At 34.6% G+C, this 19,295-nt stretch overlaps 1 protein-coding gene across 1 annotated transcript in view; it reads left to right on the forward strand.

The window, feature by feature from the left end:
* The window catches only part of LOC115883880 (arginine kinase-like), a 29,235-nt gene extending 13,283 nt beyond the window's left edge, over positions 1-15,952 (forward strand). Inside the window, exon 5 of the mRNA XM_030902305.1 lies at positions 15,497-15,952. Within this exon, the coding sequence (XP_030758165.1) occupies positions 15,497-15,744 (248 nt within the window). The 3' untranslated portion in view covers positions 15,745-15,952. The remainder of the gene's footprint in view (positions 1-15,496) is intronic.
* The last annotated feature ends 3,343 nt before the right edge of the window (positions 15,953-19,295 follow it).

The following is a 19,295-nucleotide window of genomic DNA, read 5'->3' on the forward strand; positions in this document are numbered from 1 at the left end:
GTTCAAGTTGTAAGTATTCTATATTACATACAAGATGTTTTTATGACTATGGACTGAACAAAAATCAATTAAACAAGCACATAAACGTTCATGCTCAGAGGCTGATTTCGCACAGTAGGTTGAAACATGCCACACAAAACACGGGCAGAAGTGTTAGATTTAACAATCGGGAGTGCTGGTGTAATCAGTTACGTGAAACAATGGAGGGTCTCAACGGAACCCTCCCTATCAGATCACAGAATTATCGAGTTCAAATTAGGAGGAATCACACCCCAAACAGAAACTCGAAGGAATCCAAGAAAAACAGACTGGGACATGTATAACACCAATCTCATAGACAACCTAAACCGTATAGATGCAAGTAGGGCCAGAAACCATCTGCATCTAGAATGGTACGCAAGGGAAGTCAGCGGTGCAATATTGGATGCATATGAATCTAGTTGCCCCGCAAGTAAAGGCATGCAAAAAAGTAACAACAAGCCCTGGTGGAACAAGAAGTTGGCCAAACTTAGATCGGAGGTCCGACGACTCTTTAATAGAGCTAAATCCAGTGGCGAATGGCAGCTCTACAGCGAGAAATTAACTGAGTATAAGAAGGAGATAAGAAGGGCAAAGCGGTCTGACTTTAGATCCTTTTGCGAAAACATCACTTCTACTCCTGATGCAGCTAGATTACACAAAGCTATGGCCAAGAGTGGATCTATCCCCATCATGGCACTTAAGAAATCTGACGGAAGCTACACGGAGGGAGAGGAAGAGAGAGCAAATCTCCTACTTTATACACACTTTCCAGGTAGCATACCTATTGATACTTATGTAGCTCCCACTGAACCTCACAATCCTTGCAGGGAAGATTGGGAAGTGGCCAAGCTAGTAGTAACAGAACAAAAGCTGAAATGGGCGATCGACACCTTTCAGCCCTATAAAGCAGCAGGAGTGGATGGGATCTTTCCTGCCCTTCTAAAGGAGGGTCAGCAAATAGCTACTCACCATCTACTAAGCATTACAAGAAGCAGTCTAGCGATGGGATATATACCAACCACATGGAGAAGAGCAAAAGTAATCTTCATACCCAAAATAGGCAAAACTGACTGGACAAATCCCAAGTCATTTAGGCCTATTAGTCTCACATCGTTCATACTAAAAACGCTGGAGAAAGTAGTTGACAACCATATTGGAGAAAATCATCTAAAGGTTAAACCACTGCATGATAGTCAGCATGCATATAGAACAGGCAGATCCACAGAAACTGCTCTGTACCAATTAACGGAGCTAATACAGACAAGTCTGGATAGCAAAGAAACAGCAATTTGTGCCTTCTTGGATATTGCGGGGGCGTTTGACAATATACCACATAAGGTGGTCAGGCGATCTCTAGAAACAAGAGGGGTGAACAGAACTATTATTCGCTGGTTTTGGGAAATGCTGTCAACACGAACAGCAGAGGCTCAGATGGGCACCAAAACTGTAGCTGTTAAAACAACGCAAGCAACTCCACAAGGTGGAGTAACCTCCCCTTTGCTGTGGAGCTTGGTGGTGGATGAACTACTAGATGAATTAACTCTAGCGGGAATACACTGCATTGGGTATGCAGATGACATAGTCATGATCGCTCGGGGGAAACATGAAGGCACCTTGTGTGATATTGTGACGACTTTTTCTGACGACTTTTCTTTCGTAAGCAGCATGAAGTTTCTTACGGACTTCGCTAAAGACACTATAAAGATTTTTGAGTTCTGAAGCGTAAGAGTTGCGATCGCCAGGCATAATTTCAAAATCTTCAGAGAACTTAACTTGACCATAATAATTACCAGAGATGGGAATATGCCTACCGAAAACTAAAAACGAAGGAGAAAAACCTGTGACCTCATGTTTAGAAGTGTTTAAAGCAAACTGAATATTAGAGAGTGAACATCCCAATCTGTATGTTGTTTAACATAAGTTCTAATAGCTGTTCCTATTGTTTTATTCATTCGCTCAACAAAGTTACATTGAGGAGAATACACAGCATTATACCAGATCTTCTGAACTTGATATTTCTTTGCTAAATCTCTGAACTCTTTAGCAACAAACTGAGGACCATTATCACAAATTATATATTGAGGTACTCCATAAGTAAGGAAAACTTCACTCTCAAGATACTTCACAACATACGGAGATTTTGATGAACGTAACGGACACAGAAGAACATACTTCGAAAACCAATCGCCAACAACTAAAAGCCACTTATGACCCTTTTTTGATCTAGGAAAAGGACCCATAAGATCTAAAGCGATTGTCTGAAAAGGCATATTAACTTGTTTTTCTCTTCCCATCCTACCTAACGGCATAGTATTTGAAGATTTCTGAGCTCCACAAACACGACAACTCCTAACAAATTTAAGAACATCGGCTCTCATCTTGGGCCAGTAAAATTGTTCTTGAAGTCTTGATAAAGTCTTATAGAAACCCAAATGCGAACAAGTTGGCGGATTATGACATGATTCGATAATATTACGACGTTGAGGACGTGGAACAACCTTCTTCCATTCTTGAAGATTTGATGAAAATGGTAGCTGTACCGGAATAAACTTAAAAAGAAAACCATCTTCAACTTTCCACTGTGGAAATGAACTAGGCGAAGCTAAAATCTTTCGCTTCATTGTCTCATACCATGCATCAGTATGATCTAAATCTATATTCAAAATAGAAATTTGTGGACATACAAAGGAATCATTATCTGAAATATCTGAAGGAGAATCATCGCCAGGTATTCTACTAAGAAAATCAGGAACTACGTTATGTGAACCTTTACGATGAACTAAATCAAAAGTAAACTGTCTAAGTCTGACAGCCCATCTAGCAAGACGACCAGTAGGATTCTGTAATTTATTAAGCCACAAAAGAGAGTAATGATCTGTACAAACGGTAAAACGTACGCCATCAATCCAAGGACGAAATTTTTCCAAACTAAAAATAACAGCTAAGCATTCTCGCTCAGTTACACTATAATTCCGCTCGGATCTAGTAAGAGATCTGCTAGCATAAGAAATTACACGGTCTTCGTCATTAATTTTTTGTAGAAGAACTCCACCAAGACCGGTGTTAGATGCATCTGTTTCTATAATAAAGGGTTTAGAAAAATCCGGCTGGGACAAAATTGGAGCAGAAACCAGAAGTTGTTTAATTTTCAAAAAAGAATCTTCAGCGGCAGGACTCCACTGAATTCCTTGACCTTTCTTTTTACCTTTTAACAAATCATTAATGGGTGAAACTAATGTCGAAAAATTTCTTATAAAACGACGGTACCAACTACACAAACCTATAAATCGTTTAATTTCAGTCGTCGTGGTAGGGCGAGGAAAGTTTAACATTGCTGAAATTTTTTCTGGATCAGTTCTTAATGAATTAGAGCCAACAATATATCCAAGAAATTTTAAAGATTTCTTGAAAAACTCACACTTCTTTATATTTATAGTTAAGTTAGCATCTTTTAACTTGTCTCTAACTTCAGAAAGCAATTTGGTATGTTCCTCAAAACTGGGTGAACATATGATTATATCATCCAAATAGCAAAAAATGTGTGGTTCATAACGTGGTCCAAAAATAGCATCAACAAGTCTTTGTTGTGTCTGAGCGGCATTGCACAAACCAAATGGCACCGTAGTGAATTGAAATTGACCTCTACCAACTATACTGAAAGCAGTTTTTGGTTTTGAATCCTCTGATAATGGAATTTGCCAGAAACTTTTACGCAAATCTATACTCGAAATATACGTAGCTCCACGAAGAGAGTTTAAAATTCTATCTATATTTGGCATAGGGTAGGAGTCATACTTTGTAACCTGATTTAAAGATCGACCATCGAAACAAAAACGAAATTCACCAGTTGGTTTTTTAACTAAAAGCACTGGGGAACACCACGGACTATTAGAAGGTTCCACAACACCAAGTTTAAGCATATCATTTAATTCCTCATTTAAGATTTTTGACATATAAGGTGACATTAAAAAAGGTTTTTGACGAAATGGTTTGGCATCACCAGTGTCAATTGACATAGTAATTTTATCGGTACGACCAAGACCATGATCACTGTTAATACTGTCAAAAGAGTTAATAAGAAGTTCAGCTGGTTTTCTCTGATTTGGTGTTAAATCATCAAGGGTACACAACATATTTACTGCATGAGTGTTATAGGGAAATGAAGAAAACTTTGGCTGAGATCTAGAGTTGACTTCCCACCAATTCTTCTTAAGATCTTCCATAAGATCAAACCGCAAGATAAAATCACAACCAAAAATAAAACTATGAGGCAATGAAGGTACTACAATAGCACTGATAACTTGACATGAACCATCAACGACTAAAGGTAGATCGACTACACCAACTATTTTCTTTTCAGTATTGTCTGCAGTACTAATTGACAAATGAGTTGGTTCCCTAATATTCAAATTTAGATTCTCAATAACAGGAATACCAGCAGCTCCAATAACTGTAGATGTACTTCCAAAATCTAAAAGACCACAAATTTCAACGCCAAGAATTTCTACTAAAATATAAGGTCTGTTATCAGATACCTTAGGACAAAAAAGAGGAGAAACTTTATGATTGGTAGTGGTGGATCTATAAAAATTTTTAACACATAATAACCACTTTTTCCAATCAGATTCTGAAAATAAATTTCTGGGTTTGAATTTTTTTTGAACTACATGACCAGAAACACGAGTTCGTCCGATTAGTTTTTTGAACATTTTGGACACGCCGGTGATTTAACCCCTAAATTACCACATTTAAAACAAAAAACCCTACGTTTCTGTCGACAATCATGAAACGTATGATTCGGACCAGAACAATTCCAACAAACTAAACGCGAAGCTGTTTCCTTACCTGAATTTTCTACAGATCGGGGCATACTCGAAGTATTTACCATATCAGGGTCAGAAGACGACGACGCTACAGCAGAACAAGGAGACCTAGCAGTAGTATTTTTATTTTTGTTCTGAGCATTTACATTCTTAGATTTTTTACTAAACTGTACGCGACGAGAATCAAACGAGCTAGAATCAGGAGTGGTATTTAATTCAGAAACATTTAAATTTCTAGAATGTTTTTCATTCTGATGTTTAGCATTTTCTAATTTTCTACACAAATTAGACAGTTCAGACACAGATAAAACATCAACTAAAGCTAACTGAGTAATGTATTCAGGAAGTAAATTTTGTCTAATGATTTTTATTTTAGTAACCTCACTAGGGCATTTACTTAATCTACTAAAAAGATTCTCTAAAGTTGCTATAAAAATTAAAATACTTTCATTTTTTCGCTGTTTATAAGATTTAATTTGTGACCAAATATTATCATCATTATCTGGTGGTAAAAAGTCTTTCTTTAATCTTTCTACAAGAGATTTCCAATCTGCGACATGTTGTTTAATACTTCTATACCAAATAAAAGCATTACCAGTAAAAAGTTCTACTGCAGAAGAAAATAAATCTTGTTCACTAACTTTACGTGATTCAGAAAGCTCAGTAACAGTTTCTAAAAATGAAAATAAATCTTGAGGATTACCATTAAATTTAATAGGCCAGTCTGACACTGGACAAGGTTTAGCAACATAAGTAACAATAGGAGGCGGTACATTAATAACTGGTCCTGAAGGAACAGAACTAACGTTTAAAGTTTCATTAATGTCTGAAGTTTTGACAAGCAGGTCAGCTTCAAGTTGATAACAACTAGTATAAACATCAGTTTGAATAGTTTCTGCATCAGCACGATTTTCATCTAAAATTATTCTCTTGATTCTACCAGCCAAATGCGCAAGACGAGATCTTATAACTTTGAACATTGAATCATTTACTCCACCCTCAAATTCAGAAATTGACAAGGAAATTGAATCTAAAGTTGCTTTAATTTCTGAAATTTCTTGATCAAAAGAAACAGGATAATCTTCCATATTAACTAAACAAAAAGGGTTATTTACTTCTCTACTTAAAAGACCTGACAAAATTTTACGTTTACTGTCAACATTTTTAGATGTTTTAATACCCCTAATAAGAAGTTCGTAATCTAATTCTACTTGTCGTAAATGATTAACTTTAAAAGATTCTTTCTCCATTGTAATTCAGCTATATGAAATACTAAAGACTAAATGATTCAGAAAAACTTACTAATTTTAACAAAAAGCTGTTATGATTCGGCGCAAACTATCAGAAAGAAAATATGTTCAATGTCAAAACCAAAAAAGATTCAAGTATTCGAAACAAATTCCAAAATTTTATGAAATACTAACAGTGCTACCCTGTATACTGAAATTATGTCCACTCTGTATATTCAAAATATAACCATACCTGTATATTTAAATCAAAATCGAAACGTCAATAAAAAATGTAGTCAGAAATACGTATTAAGTTATTTATCTGGGTTTTAAATAGATAAACAAACACCCTCAAGAATTTATAAAACAAAAAAATTGCTGTTGAACTGAAATTATTAGAATTTAATTACAGAAATAATGAAAATAAAATTTCAAAACTATAGTCTTTGCCTTATAGAAAATTTATCTGAGCCTAACAAAAATTATTTTACAAAGTCTACCAAATAAGTGAAGCAAATTAAATTAAATTGAGCCAATTAAACTAAGTCGAGCCAATTAAACCAAGTAAAGCCCCACGTGACAGGGCGTCATATTCTTTATTCTTCTATTTGTGTGACGACTTTTTCTGTCATCACTCAAACAGAAAGAAAAAGGTATCCGTTGCTCAGGGTTAGAGGAGAGCTGGGTTCGTAGGTAAGGCTTGTGACCTGTGGTGACTTAATAATGTTGTTAAATAATAAAATAAAAGTAATAATGTATAGGCTGCAAAGATTCTAAAATTGATGTTAAGTATTCAAATAGTAATGGTCAAAGACAGTAAAAAGGGCGCCACTTACTTTGGGTATGAAAAGGTAAAGTAAGAAACTAGTAAGAAAATTTGATCATGAAATAGCTAAAATAAAATAATCAACAGCAATAAGGGTCTATTATGTTCATCAAGAATAAAAGTCAGATATAACTATCCTACGTTGAACATTTATTTAAAAACGAACACAATTATCAATCAGTTTAAACCCAGTTTCAATTATCCCAATGAAATCGTTAGTTACTTTAAGTAAACTCAAATTTAGTTAGAGTTCTCTCCAGTATACTATACTACGTAATATATAAACAGGTGAAATTTATGTAAGTACGAATACGATGATGTTTCGAAACAAGTCGTGTACAATAACCTTCAAAAATGAATCCGTGTTAGCGATTCTCACATAAAAGATCATACTGAAGTAAAACGTACCGTTAAGGACAAAGCATGACTTATAATGTTAACTAAAAGGTAAATTTTCACTATAATATATGGAATAAATGACAACAATTTACAGAGATATTCAAAATATTGTCTCAAAGTAAAAAAAAATTAGGGAATACCTTGTGTGTTGAACTTAGAACTTATCTGTATTTTTTTTTTATTTTGTGACGTAGTGAACAGGTAGGCAGGCAGTCTCCAGACTAACGGAAGTGGATGTAGACTCTTCGATAGTAGCAGGAGTCTTCGATATCAGTAGAATAAATGTAGAGTCATAAATACTGTCTCAAAATGGTTACTCATATGCCAATTACTTATACGTCAATTTCTTATACGCCAGTTACTCTATATAAAAAAACTCTCAGAACAGTCACCGAATACCAAAAAAAATAACTTACGGTCTGAAAATCAGCTGTGCACATTCCAAAATATAGCCAAACTATATGCTGATCCAAACCAGTAATGCACAATCAAACATTATCAAAATAAATAAAAACAGGAATAACTGAAATAAAATTTAGTTAGACATGGCGATACAAAATGGTAGATACACTTACTGTGATCTTATTCCAGGAAAAGGCCAAAAAAACACGAACTAGGCTCTGAACAGTATATTCTACAGGATTTCAAATCTCCACCCTTGGATACCCGTGCCTTTACTGTTAGGAAAAGTGTTTCAGAAAGCCCTTTTTCTCTGAGATTCGTCGGACGCTGAACCACGCGTCTTTTTCTGATCTCAATCTCTCGGAAAAAACCTCCTTCCTCCCTTTCGCAATCCCGTCTTCGAATTGACAGGTCATATGACCAAAGGCAATTAAGTGAACTCTATCGTCTATACTGAATAAAATTTGTTTTTATGGAAAGGAACCGCTACCTGTACTGAATGAAGTTTAACATCTAGCGAATAGATGGCACCAGCAATATTAAAATTTGGAATTTTATAAAAAGAAAAATAAAACGCTACAATATTATCCAAAGAGGACTCCGTATCACTGAGAGATGGTGTAGGACTGTCGGGCTGAGTATCAACTCAGACAAAACCGCGATAGTGCCATTCACCAGAAGACGAAGTCTGAAAAACTTGAAAAGAATCCAACTAGATGGAAAGGAAATACTGCCAACACAGGAAGTCAAATACCTGGGAATAACCCTGGACAGTAAACTCCTGTGGAACAGGCATATTAAGAACACTACCAGCAAAGCCATAAAGGCTCTCATGATATGCAGAAGACTGGCCGGAAATAGATGGGGCTGCTCCCCTAACATTTTGCGCTGGATGTATACCATGATAGTAAGACCCATGATTACTTATGGAGCAGTTGCCTGGTACACAAAACTAGAGCAACGGACGGCAAGGCTAAACCTATGCAAAGTCCAGAGACTAGCATGTGTTTGCATCACAGGAGCCATGAGAACCTGTCCAACAGCAGCAATGGAGGTCATTCTAGATCTAACACCACTGCACATTGTCATTGGTAGATATGCCAATGCGACAATGATTAGAATGGTCACTAACGGAATTAGTACTGGGAGAATTGTTAGATCAGGGGCTTGGAACACCCTCAAAAAGGAAATACCACTTCTGCAACTCCCAGTGGACGATATGCCAAGAACGTACAACTTTGACAAACATGTCAATGTAGTATTGAGCAATAAGAAGGATTGGAAGAGCGAAACGCTTGCCCAGCAGTTAAAAGACCATACCATAACTTGGTATACTGATGCTTCCAAAACCAATACGGGAACAGGGATCGGAGTGTTTGGGCCGAGAGCTAATTACTCCGAACCAATGGGCACTTACCCTAGTATCCTACAGGCAGAAATCTACGCTATCGAGAGATGCGTACAACTTATCTTAGATAGGAACTATCGGAAGCAAGAAATAGCCATCTTATCTGATAGTCAAGCAGCGTTAAAGGCGATCAACTCAGTATCAATCAATTCGAAATTGGTCAAAGAATGCATAGAGAAGCTGAATAAATTAGGCAAAGAAAACAAAGTCCTCCTACACTGGGTGCCTGCTCACCAAGGGATAGAAGGCAATAAAAAAGCAAATAATCTAGCTAGGAAAGGAGCGAACACTCCACTAACTGGACCAGAACCGTTCTGCTTTCCAAGTGGTAACCAACTCAAGGCGGAACTCAAGAACTTGGAAGATTCCATTCGCAACCTGGAATGGAAATCTTGCAATGGTCTAGGACACTCGAAGAAGTTTCTGAGGGCTTATGATCAAGAAAAATCACAGATCTTCCTGGGTCTGAGTAAGAACAATCTTCGGATTGTCACGGGTTTTTAACAGGACACTGTCTCCTCAATGAACACCTCAGTAGATTGAAACTAAGAAGAAACGGCGAATGCAGATTCTGTGGGGAAGATGGTGAAACACCAGTACACCTCATCACTGAGTGCGCCGAGACGACAACCATTCGTGTCATGAATTTTGGTACGACTGATATTGGAGATGGAGAACTACCCTCTATAAAACCGTCCCAGATACTGGCTTTTGTCAAAGCCCTGGGATTGTATGATGAGTTATGATTCAAGAAAGGGGGACACAATGGATCTGTAAGGTCGAAGTGATTAACCCCCCTCCCACTCATTCTAAATTCTAAATTCTAACATGCCACACATGCAGTGGTTCAACTAGACACAGACTTTCAAGGGGGCCCATGCCTTTTGGAAGAGCTTAAATCACTATAAGATAACATTGATTTGAGGTTAAAACCAATTTTAAACGACTCGCACCAGTCTCCTGGGAGGGGGCTAAGACTATCTAGCTCCCCTCTACTTGCACCACTACACGTGTCGATATTTTTGCACAAATAATCTAAGTAAAATAGTTTTTGTTCTCTTTCTATTTTCATTTCTCTTTGTCTTAAAATTTTACTAATCACTTTAATCAACAAACCATAATCAAAACCTAATTTTACGTATATTTATGAACAGGAAAATACACTTTTCACAGGGTGCCTATCAACAACTTGCCGCAACTAAGGGTTGCCACGGGTCAAAGTTTTTCCTACGGGCCCGGCAACAGTGCGTCGCGTCGGGGAAAACGTCGGGCATCTGCAGCTCCTGCAACAAAAAACTTGGCTAAAAAAAGTGTGAGTGGGTCGGGATGATTTCTTTAGTGGGAGTGAGCTGGAGCGATGCTGAAAAATAACATTGCCGCAAAGGTATTAGCGTTGCTGCTAGTTGCAACACACTCATTTTAAATCTACAGCTAAAATTATTTTGAGGCATCGCGCAAAGCTCACCGCTCGAGCGCGAGCGGTATCAATGTGAACGTGCACTAACGGTAACATTGGCCAGATATATTTTTGCCTTTTGCGCTGTCTTTCATCTTCGATAAAACGCTTCTTTCAACTTTACACTGCCGGTAGATCTTTATCTTAGAGTCTCACCTACATTTTTATAAATTATTACCTAAATAGTATTTAGGTCTAAATACCATATTACATTAACAAAAGTTTCATGCTCAGGTAATTTGTCCTTTTGAGCAATTTATTTTTTCTCAAATCACTTCAATTGATAAATGGGTGGACTCTAAAAGCTTGGTGAGAATGTTAATTGCTTCCCTGAAATGATACACATCAAGTTTTATTTTAATTTTATTTTTTTGTTTTCAAAACGGAGTATTTCTATTAAAAATCAATTGTTATTTTACATATTTTATCAGAGTATTTGAAGAACTATTTGTTATTACGTCTAGTTTCGTACATATACGTACCTTGAGTATTGTAACTTAAATTAAACTTCTGATACTGTTCTGTTCTAGTTTGGTGGCATTTTCGAGACATCTTTTTTCAGTCTAACAGAGTATAAATGGGATTAACCATTTTAGAACAAGTAAACATTTTTATGAAGAATACATTTTTCTCAAAATATTTATAATAAAAAAGTTTTTCCTCTTATAAACACAATCCAGGGACATACTGTATGTACAATAATATGCTTTACCATCACTTTAAATAAAAGACCAATACAATTTCTTTTTCATTTTTTTTTTCAAATTCAAATATATTAAATTAATATATTCATAATATAAGCATCTTGTACTGCATAATAGGTGTATATGCTATATCATCAACAATCCCAACTTAATATCTAGTACAGTTAAAGTTATATTTATATCAACAAAATATATAGGATGGTCATATATTATAAAACACTAATTATTAATTGGTATGATCCTATCGGTATTACTATACATTATATTAATATACCCATTTTGCGTATTTGGAACATTTATTATTAACATATCAGCGTTGTTGATTCTGGCTGCCGTTCTGGACACGTCATAAGTTCTTGGTATTGCAAACCTTCTTCTAACGGTTCTAGTGGTAGTATTCCCGTATCTGTTCACGTACCGTTGTTTAACTTCAACCTGAATAGTTTGTTGATCTAGAGTTCTTACTGCTATTCTTTCTCTGTCAAAAGCAGACACATCCACACGAATCTCGTACAAATCTCTGTCGATTCTGACGGTGGATGGTATGACGCTGTTGTCAGTATCGTAGTTCCAATCCGATACGGGTGTCAATCCCAAACTTGCACCGACTTGTGAAAGGACCCAACTTGGAACGTTCACGGAACCTTCGAAGTCGTCAGAGGAAACGTTCAGTTGGACTCGCTGCTGCCCCTTGATCTGGGGTATCGCCATCAACATTACTACTAAAACTGTTGTATGAAACGTATTCATCTTGTTCTCGTTGTATATCGACTAAGACTTAAGCTTTGTTTAATTCGAGTATCGTATTTAAACGATTACAGGGGATTAGTTAGCGAAAATCATCAGACCAAGGGCTATAATTACTATAAACCTTCTTTTTACGAGAGCCTACTATATTGTAATCGGCTGATATTCGAGAAAATATTGTAACATATTTAAGAGATATTTTCACTTTAAATTGTTAAGTTTATTGTTATCAGTTAGTAAAATATTTTTTATCATCAACAACCAATTCAGCTTTATTCTACTGTAAATTACAATGGCACATCTGTCATTGTTCCCATCTCCCATGTGTTTGCTTGCTGTACCGTTTGATGCCTTATCTGCGTTTTATTCTGTTTTCTTATGTTGTAGTTTCAGCTTATAGATTAAGGCATCTTCTTCACTTTTTCTCGGCTTCTTCTTGGTTTATCTTCTTATTTTCTTGGGTACCATTATAGTATTTTGGTTATAAATAATTTGTCATTTCTTAGTTCGTTAGATGTGCAATATTATTATTTCTTTATTTATACATATGTTATATTAACAAATATAATAAATGCAGGAAGTTTCTTGAAGCTTGAAATTATGAAATAGTTCTTTTTTATATTCTTTGGTATGTGGTGTTTTGTTTAAAATACACCCTTGTTTATTTTGTATTAACTTACTAGCTTTTTTAAATAAAATATCTCGGTTAGATTTTTTAGTTTTTTTTCACAATATTTTGAAGTTTTCACTTGTCACTTCAATTTTAAATATATTAATTTCCTGCTATGCGTTCCAATTGTACCAAATTATTTCTTTTTAGAAGAAAATAAACTACTTTGAAAATAAAATGACAGATATATCTATCACTGTCAAGGATTTTCTCGTTGGGCAGACTATACCTAATTAGCTTTTAAGTGTTATATTGATTCTTGTTGTGTTCTTTAGTGTAGACTCTAAATCGACTTTAAAATTATCTACACCGAAAGACTTTGAATTATCTACATCGAACCCAGTAAAAATGTAACAATATGATCGAAAAAAAAACGGCGTCAAGAATGGCTATGATCGCTGTCATTTTATATGTAAATTATATGGAGAATGTCATCGATCATCATTCCCAAGCCAAATGGAAGCCCCGTTTTTCGATCCTACTGTATTATAATAAAAATGACTATCTGTCATTTTTTCGATATTTTTTTGCATACATATATTTAACTTGACTATACTTTTTGTAAATTGGCCTTGACTATTTTTCTTGAACACTTCTAATTTGGTGACGGTTTAGTAACGTTTTTTCTTAGTCTAAATAAACAGAGTGAGACAGATTAATAATTAATCTGTCTTCAGCAGTAATTATTACTTCTAACGACTAGTGATAGGATTCATAATATGCTTTACAGCCACTTTAAATAAAGAAAAAAAAACAGCTTCTTATAAAATATATATTCAAATTTATTAAATTGAAATATTCGTAATATAAGCACCTTATACTGCATAATAGGTATCTGCTATATCATCAAGAAACATAACTTAATATCTATATGAATAATTAAAGTTATATATAAACAAAATATATGGGATTGCCATATAGAGAACGTTAATAACTAATTGGAATGATACTATCAGTATTACTATACATTACATTCATACACCCATTTTGCGAATTTGGAACATTTATTATTAACATATCAGCATTGTTGATTCTGGCTGCCGTTCTGGACACGGAATATGTTCTTGGTATTGTAAACCTTCTTTTAACGGTCCTAGTGGTAGGATTCCCGTATCTGTTCATGTACCGTTGTTTAACTTCAACCTGAATAGTTTGTTGGTCTAGAATTCTTATTCCTATTCTTTCTCTGTCAAAAGCTGATACATCCACACGAATCTCGTACCAATCTCTGTCGATTCTGACGGTGGATGGTATAACGCTGTTGTCAGTATCGTAGTTCCAATCTGATTCGGGTGTCAATCCCAAACTTGCACCGACTTGTGAAAGGACCCACCTTGGAACGTTTACGGAACCTTCGAAGTCGTCAGAGGAAACGTTCAGTTGGACTCTCTGCTGCCCCTTGATCTGGGGTATCGCCATCAACACCACTACTAAAACTGCTCTAAGACACGTATTCATCTTGATCTCGTTGTATGTCGACAAGACTTGAGCTTTGTTTAATTCGAGTGTCGTATTTAAACACTCACAGGGGATTAGTTAGCAAAAATCATCAGACCAAAGGCTATAATTACTATAAACAGAGAAGAACTTCTCATCAGAACCTACTATATCGTAATCGGATGATATATGAGAAATGATTGTAAAAATTTTAAGGGACATTTTCTCTTTATCTTTATAATTTTATTGTTATCAATTGGTAAAAGGTGTTTTATCATCAGCAACCAATTCAGCTTCATTTTGCCATAAATTACAATGATACATCTGTGATTATTCCTATGTGGTTAGTTGTTGTACCGTTTTATGCCTTATTCCATTCAATTTTCCAGTGTTGAGTTCCACGAAGTTCCACTTTAGATTAATGCATGTTCTTGACAGTGACATTTGTGTTTGTCACTTTAATGCTTGGGTAAATTGTACAGAATTAGTGGGGGGAAAGCAGTAATGGAGAAGAATTGTGAACTCACTTAACGACGAGAACCAAAAAGTAATGAGACACAATAAAATAATGAGACATTTAAATATCCGAGGGGCAGAGGAGAGATAACATCGGACTTCTCAGCTACAAAAAACTGACAATTCTTCTGATGCGTGTCTAGTACTCCGTCATTTTTTCGACGTCTCTGTCAAAGTCTTCCTTGGCTCATTGGGACAACTATACTCTTGAATATTAATTGGAATTTTTAATTAACGAATTAACGTAAATGAAATATGGGGGGGGGGGGTACAGATAAAAACAAATATATATTTCATTCTATTTTTATCTTATTTCTCATAATGCAATCAAGAAATTAGTTAATATTAATGTTATGTAGACAATAGACATATATAGTACTTTGGCCTGCTATCGCATGATAGTCCTGTGCGTTAATAGATTATGTTAAATATGGAAACAATTATTCTGATTTCGATTACTACATTTTGTATTTACAACTGCTAAATTATATATGAAGATATTTCTGGTTTAATATTAAGTGACACAATAGAATTATAAAATTGTCATTGAATTAATTGCAAATCATTTTCAAGGAACGACGAGATTATTACAATATGTATTAAAAAATATACAGTTCTATTGGATTTTCGGAAATAAAATGTTTTTTACATTTTTTTTATTTACTGTGTTTTGGTATTATACATGTATATCGAATGGTAAATCAGAAAAACAGAATTTGCTTTTCGGTGATAACATTTAAGCCAAAGCAAGAAATTTAAAAATCAACAGTTTCTTTAAAATGTATCTTCTGTCATATTTAAATATTCTACAAGCAGACTGAGCGTAACTAATTGTAACAAAATATTGGTATATTTTAGGTACTACAATTAGAGCATCTGTTCATATCAAAGTACCAAAACTGGCCGGTGACATGACCAAGTTTAAAGATTTAGCTGATAAGTACCACCTTCAAATTAGAGGTGCCGCAGGTGAACATAGTGAATCCAAAGACGGAGTCTACGATTTGTCCAATAAAAGAAGATTGGGTCTGACCGAGTACCAGTGTATGAAGGAAATGTATGACGGTATCACTGAAATTATCAAAGCCGAAAAAGCCAAGAAATAAATAATATTATTTTATGTGTTTATAGTGTTCAATTGTTTATTCAGTAGTAATTTATTTTTTATACGTTAATCTTATTTGCTATTAATAGCAAGCTGATAATTATTAAAATTATAACAATTTCCGATGACAGCAATCAATCTTTCTAAGACAAAGTTCTTTCAATCTGATTTGATATTATGACAATAAATTATAGTATCAATCTATATAAGTAAGTTAATGCAGATTAAGATATGGGATTTATTTAAAATTGCAACTGATAATATTTGAAAATGTGGAATTTTTTAACGAACTCAAAAATTCTTTTCATTAGATCATTAAAAGGCTATATCTGTTTAAAACGTTGTATTGAATATTTTTTCTTGTTTTCTTGTTGGCAAAAAGATCACTTCTATTTTTTATTTTAATTTAATAAAGTTTAATTATAAATAGGTTCATTTCATTACGACACCTTTGTTTCGTTAAAATTAATTTAATAATTAACGATGGCAGCAACCAATTTTTCTAAGACAAAGTTCTTTTCAATTTGATTCGATATTATGTACCTATACCCTGTGTGTTTGTTTTTTCTCAGGTAAGATTTCGACAGACGATGACAGAAGAAAAGCAGATGACGTCCCATACCAATCTATTTATTTTACTAAAAAAAGTTTCTAATATATTTTAAGTTAACTATGGATGGGTTTAACTATAAATCCGTCATAAGTCGTCTCTTGTTGTTTTTAACCAGTTTCATTGGTTTATTTCAAAAATGACAGATCCTATAATTTCAATTTTATTGGTTTAACGGAACGATGAACGACAAACGGACGCCGATGCGTATGAACTCGCCTTTAGATTTAAGACGCTTATCAAAGTCTTGCCAAATTATAGATTATAATTTTGTGTCAACTTATGTCAAATATCTGTGTTTTGGAATTTGGAAGATGATGCATTTTGATTCGTGTTATTACGTGTGTTTTGTGTCATTTGAAGTCAAGTGGAGGAAAAATCGGTAGAAAATTAACTGTAGACCCAGAGCACAGTGTATAGTTAATACTCGCTGCCCAGGCAGAAAGTCTTATACACCAATAAAGTAACCATCAATAAAGTTTGTATACCATCTCGTCGTAGATAAGTGCATCTCGTATATGCTACAAGAATTGTACTAAACATATATACATACTACTGGAGTAGCTGTAAAATATCGACATCACACGATAGATAAATAATGGATTTTAGTACTGCAGAAAAATAATGTCAAAAGGTACTGATTTAAAAAAAGATTAAACTTAATTAATCAGCCTTTAAGGTATCAAATTTGGCAAGTGTTATTAATAATAAAATAGTTTGTTTTATTTGTTGTTTTATTTATTCCTGTGGAATATTACAAATTTGTATTTGTACATAAGTTATATTGATAAATATAATAATAAATGCGGGAAGTTTCTTGAAGCTTGAAAGTAAGAAATACTAGTTCTTTTTAATATTTTTTTGGTATGTGATGTTTTGGTCTTGTTTGTTTTGTATTAACACATACCGATTTTTTTTAAACAACTCGATTACATTTTTTCAGTTTTATACAGTTTTTTTCACAATATTTTGAAGTAATCACTTATCAGTCAAATTTTATATATATTAATTTCCTACTATGCGTTCCAGTTGTACCAACTTATTTCTTTGTAAAATAAAATAAACTAATTTGAAATTAAAATGACAGACACATCTATCACTGTCAAGGATCTTGTTGTTGGACAGACTATACTGTAAATATATTATCAATCCAAGTAATTTATTGCAGATTAACATATCGGATTTATTTTAAATTACAACTTGTAGGTAATATTTGAAAATGTGGAGTTTCTTAAAGAACTTCTTAATACTTTTCGTTAGATCATTGAAAGACTATTATCTGTTTAAAACAATGTAGGTATTGGATGTTTTTTTTATTTGATGTCTTGTTGGCAAAAAGGTTACTTCTATCTCTTATTTCAGTTTAATAAAGTTTCATTATAAATAGATTCATTTCATTATGATACCTCCAACAAAAAAAAATATAGTTGTTTATAATGACACTCAGTATTTGGTTTGGTTTGGTTTGGCTACTTATTACATCTGAAGATGAAAAATTTTGAAAAAAATTAGGGTAAGAGATTGTGACATATTTTTTGGACTCTCTAGGTTAAAAATAGATAATACATAAGTGTTTATAACCAAAAATCGGAAATTTGATCACTACTAAGTATGCTATAAAATAAAATTAATTTACATTACACAAGGTGGTACAAAATTTTCGAAATTTATTTCTGATTGTTTCTTTTAAGTCAATCAATCAACCTGCCTTTTTTATTTCATGGTGTTTGAATTTTTTAAACTCCTTTTTAATTTTGTTAGAGGAAATACTGTCATTTTTCGGAAACGAACACGCCTAATCGCAAAAAAAGGCAGTGGTTTAATCTCTTTCTATCACTCTACTCACGTGCAGGTTTTGCTTTGTCATTCAAAGGGTCATTGTATGACAAGGCAAAATGTGGGAGTAGTGGAGGGTGACGTGGCCACGGTCATTATACTATAAATTAATATATGCAATAGAAAACAGTTATTACGTTATGTGCAAATATATGACTGATAATAACTAAGAAGAAACTTTTTTGATTTACTTACTATCATAGACTTAAAATACATTTTTTATTTTAAGTCTATGCTTACTATACTTTTTTTACTACTACGCCTATGGTGTAGGCGGTGGTATCTTACCGAATATCTTAATAATTAATTACGAAAATAATGTATTAAAATGTTAAGAGGTACAAAAAAACTAAACAAATTATTAAAAATCGCTAAAATTGTTGATATTGACGAGGTGGTGACTCATCCGTAGGCTTCAAAATGATGGCGTCTAAAGGTGCGTCCAGACTTGTGACAGAATCCCGTGTCGTAACACCGCCGCAAAGCTCGTCGCGTATAGTCTGGACGGTGCCCCGTAACTTCAACCCGTTACATCGGTGCGTTTGCAGCGTGTCGTCCAACCGTTCCATGCGTTGTCGGTTTTTCAGCGTCGCATCAAAGGAATGACACGCTATCTGGTACGGCAAGTCTGGACGAGATTTTCGCTTTATTTTCATTTTGTTCGAGGTGATGTATGGTGTGAATATAGATTGGACACAGGAGCTTACTTTAAAGTTTATTGACTTGTATAGGGAACCAGAACTATTATGGGACAGCAAAAATCCATGATGACTGTGTACTGCGTTTTGAGCTGAACACTAAAAAGTTCGCAAGAATGTACGCGACGATGTCATGATACGAGGACACGCGACGAAGTTCACCCTATCTCGAAAATGTTCGCGGCAGTGTTACGACACGGGATTCTGTCACAAGTCTGGACGCACCTTAACGTCACAAATTCTGCTACAGCGTATGTGGGCGTTACATGTCCTTGTATTCTTTAGTCATTGGAATATACAAAGCGGAGCGTCGAAAAACCGACAGAGGAAGGTTCGCGAAAAGCGGTTTGCGCGCGCTTGAAAAGAGCGTGCGCAACTTGAAAACACGTACCAATACAGGCAAATAGG

This window comes from Sitophilus oryzae, unplaced genomic scaffold, assembly GCF_002938485.1.
Source record: "Sitophilus oryzae breed Bouriz unplaced genomic scaffold, Soryzae_2.0 scaffold_111_pilon_pilon, whole genome shotgun sequence".
NCBI lineage: Eukaryota > Metazoa > Arthropoda > Insecta > Coleoptera > Curculionidae > Sitophilus > Sitophilus oryzae.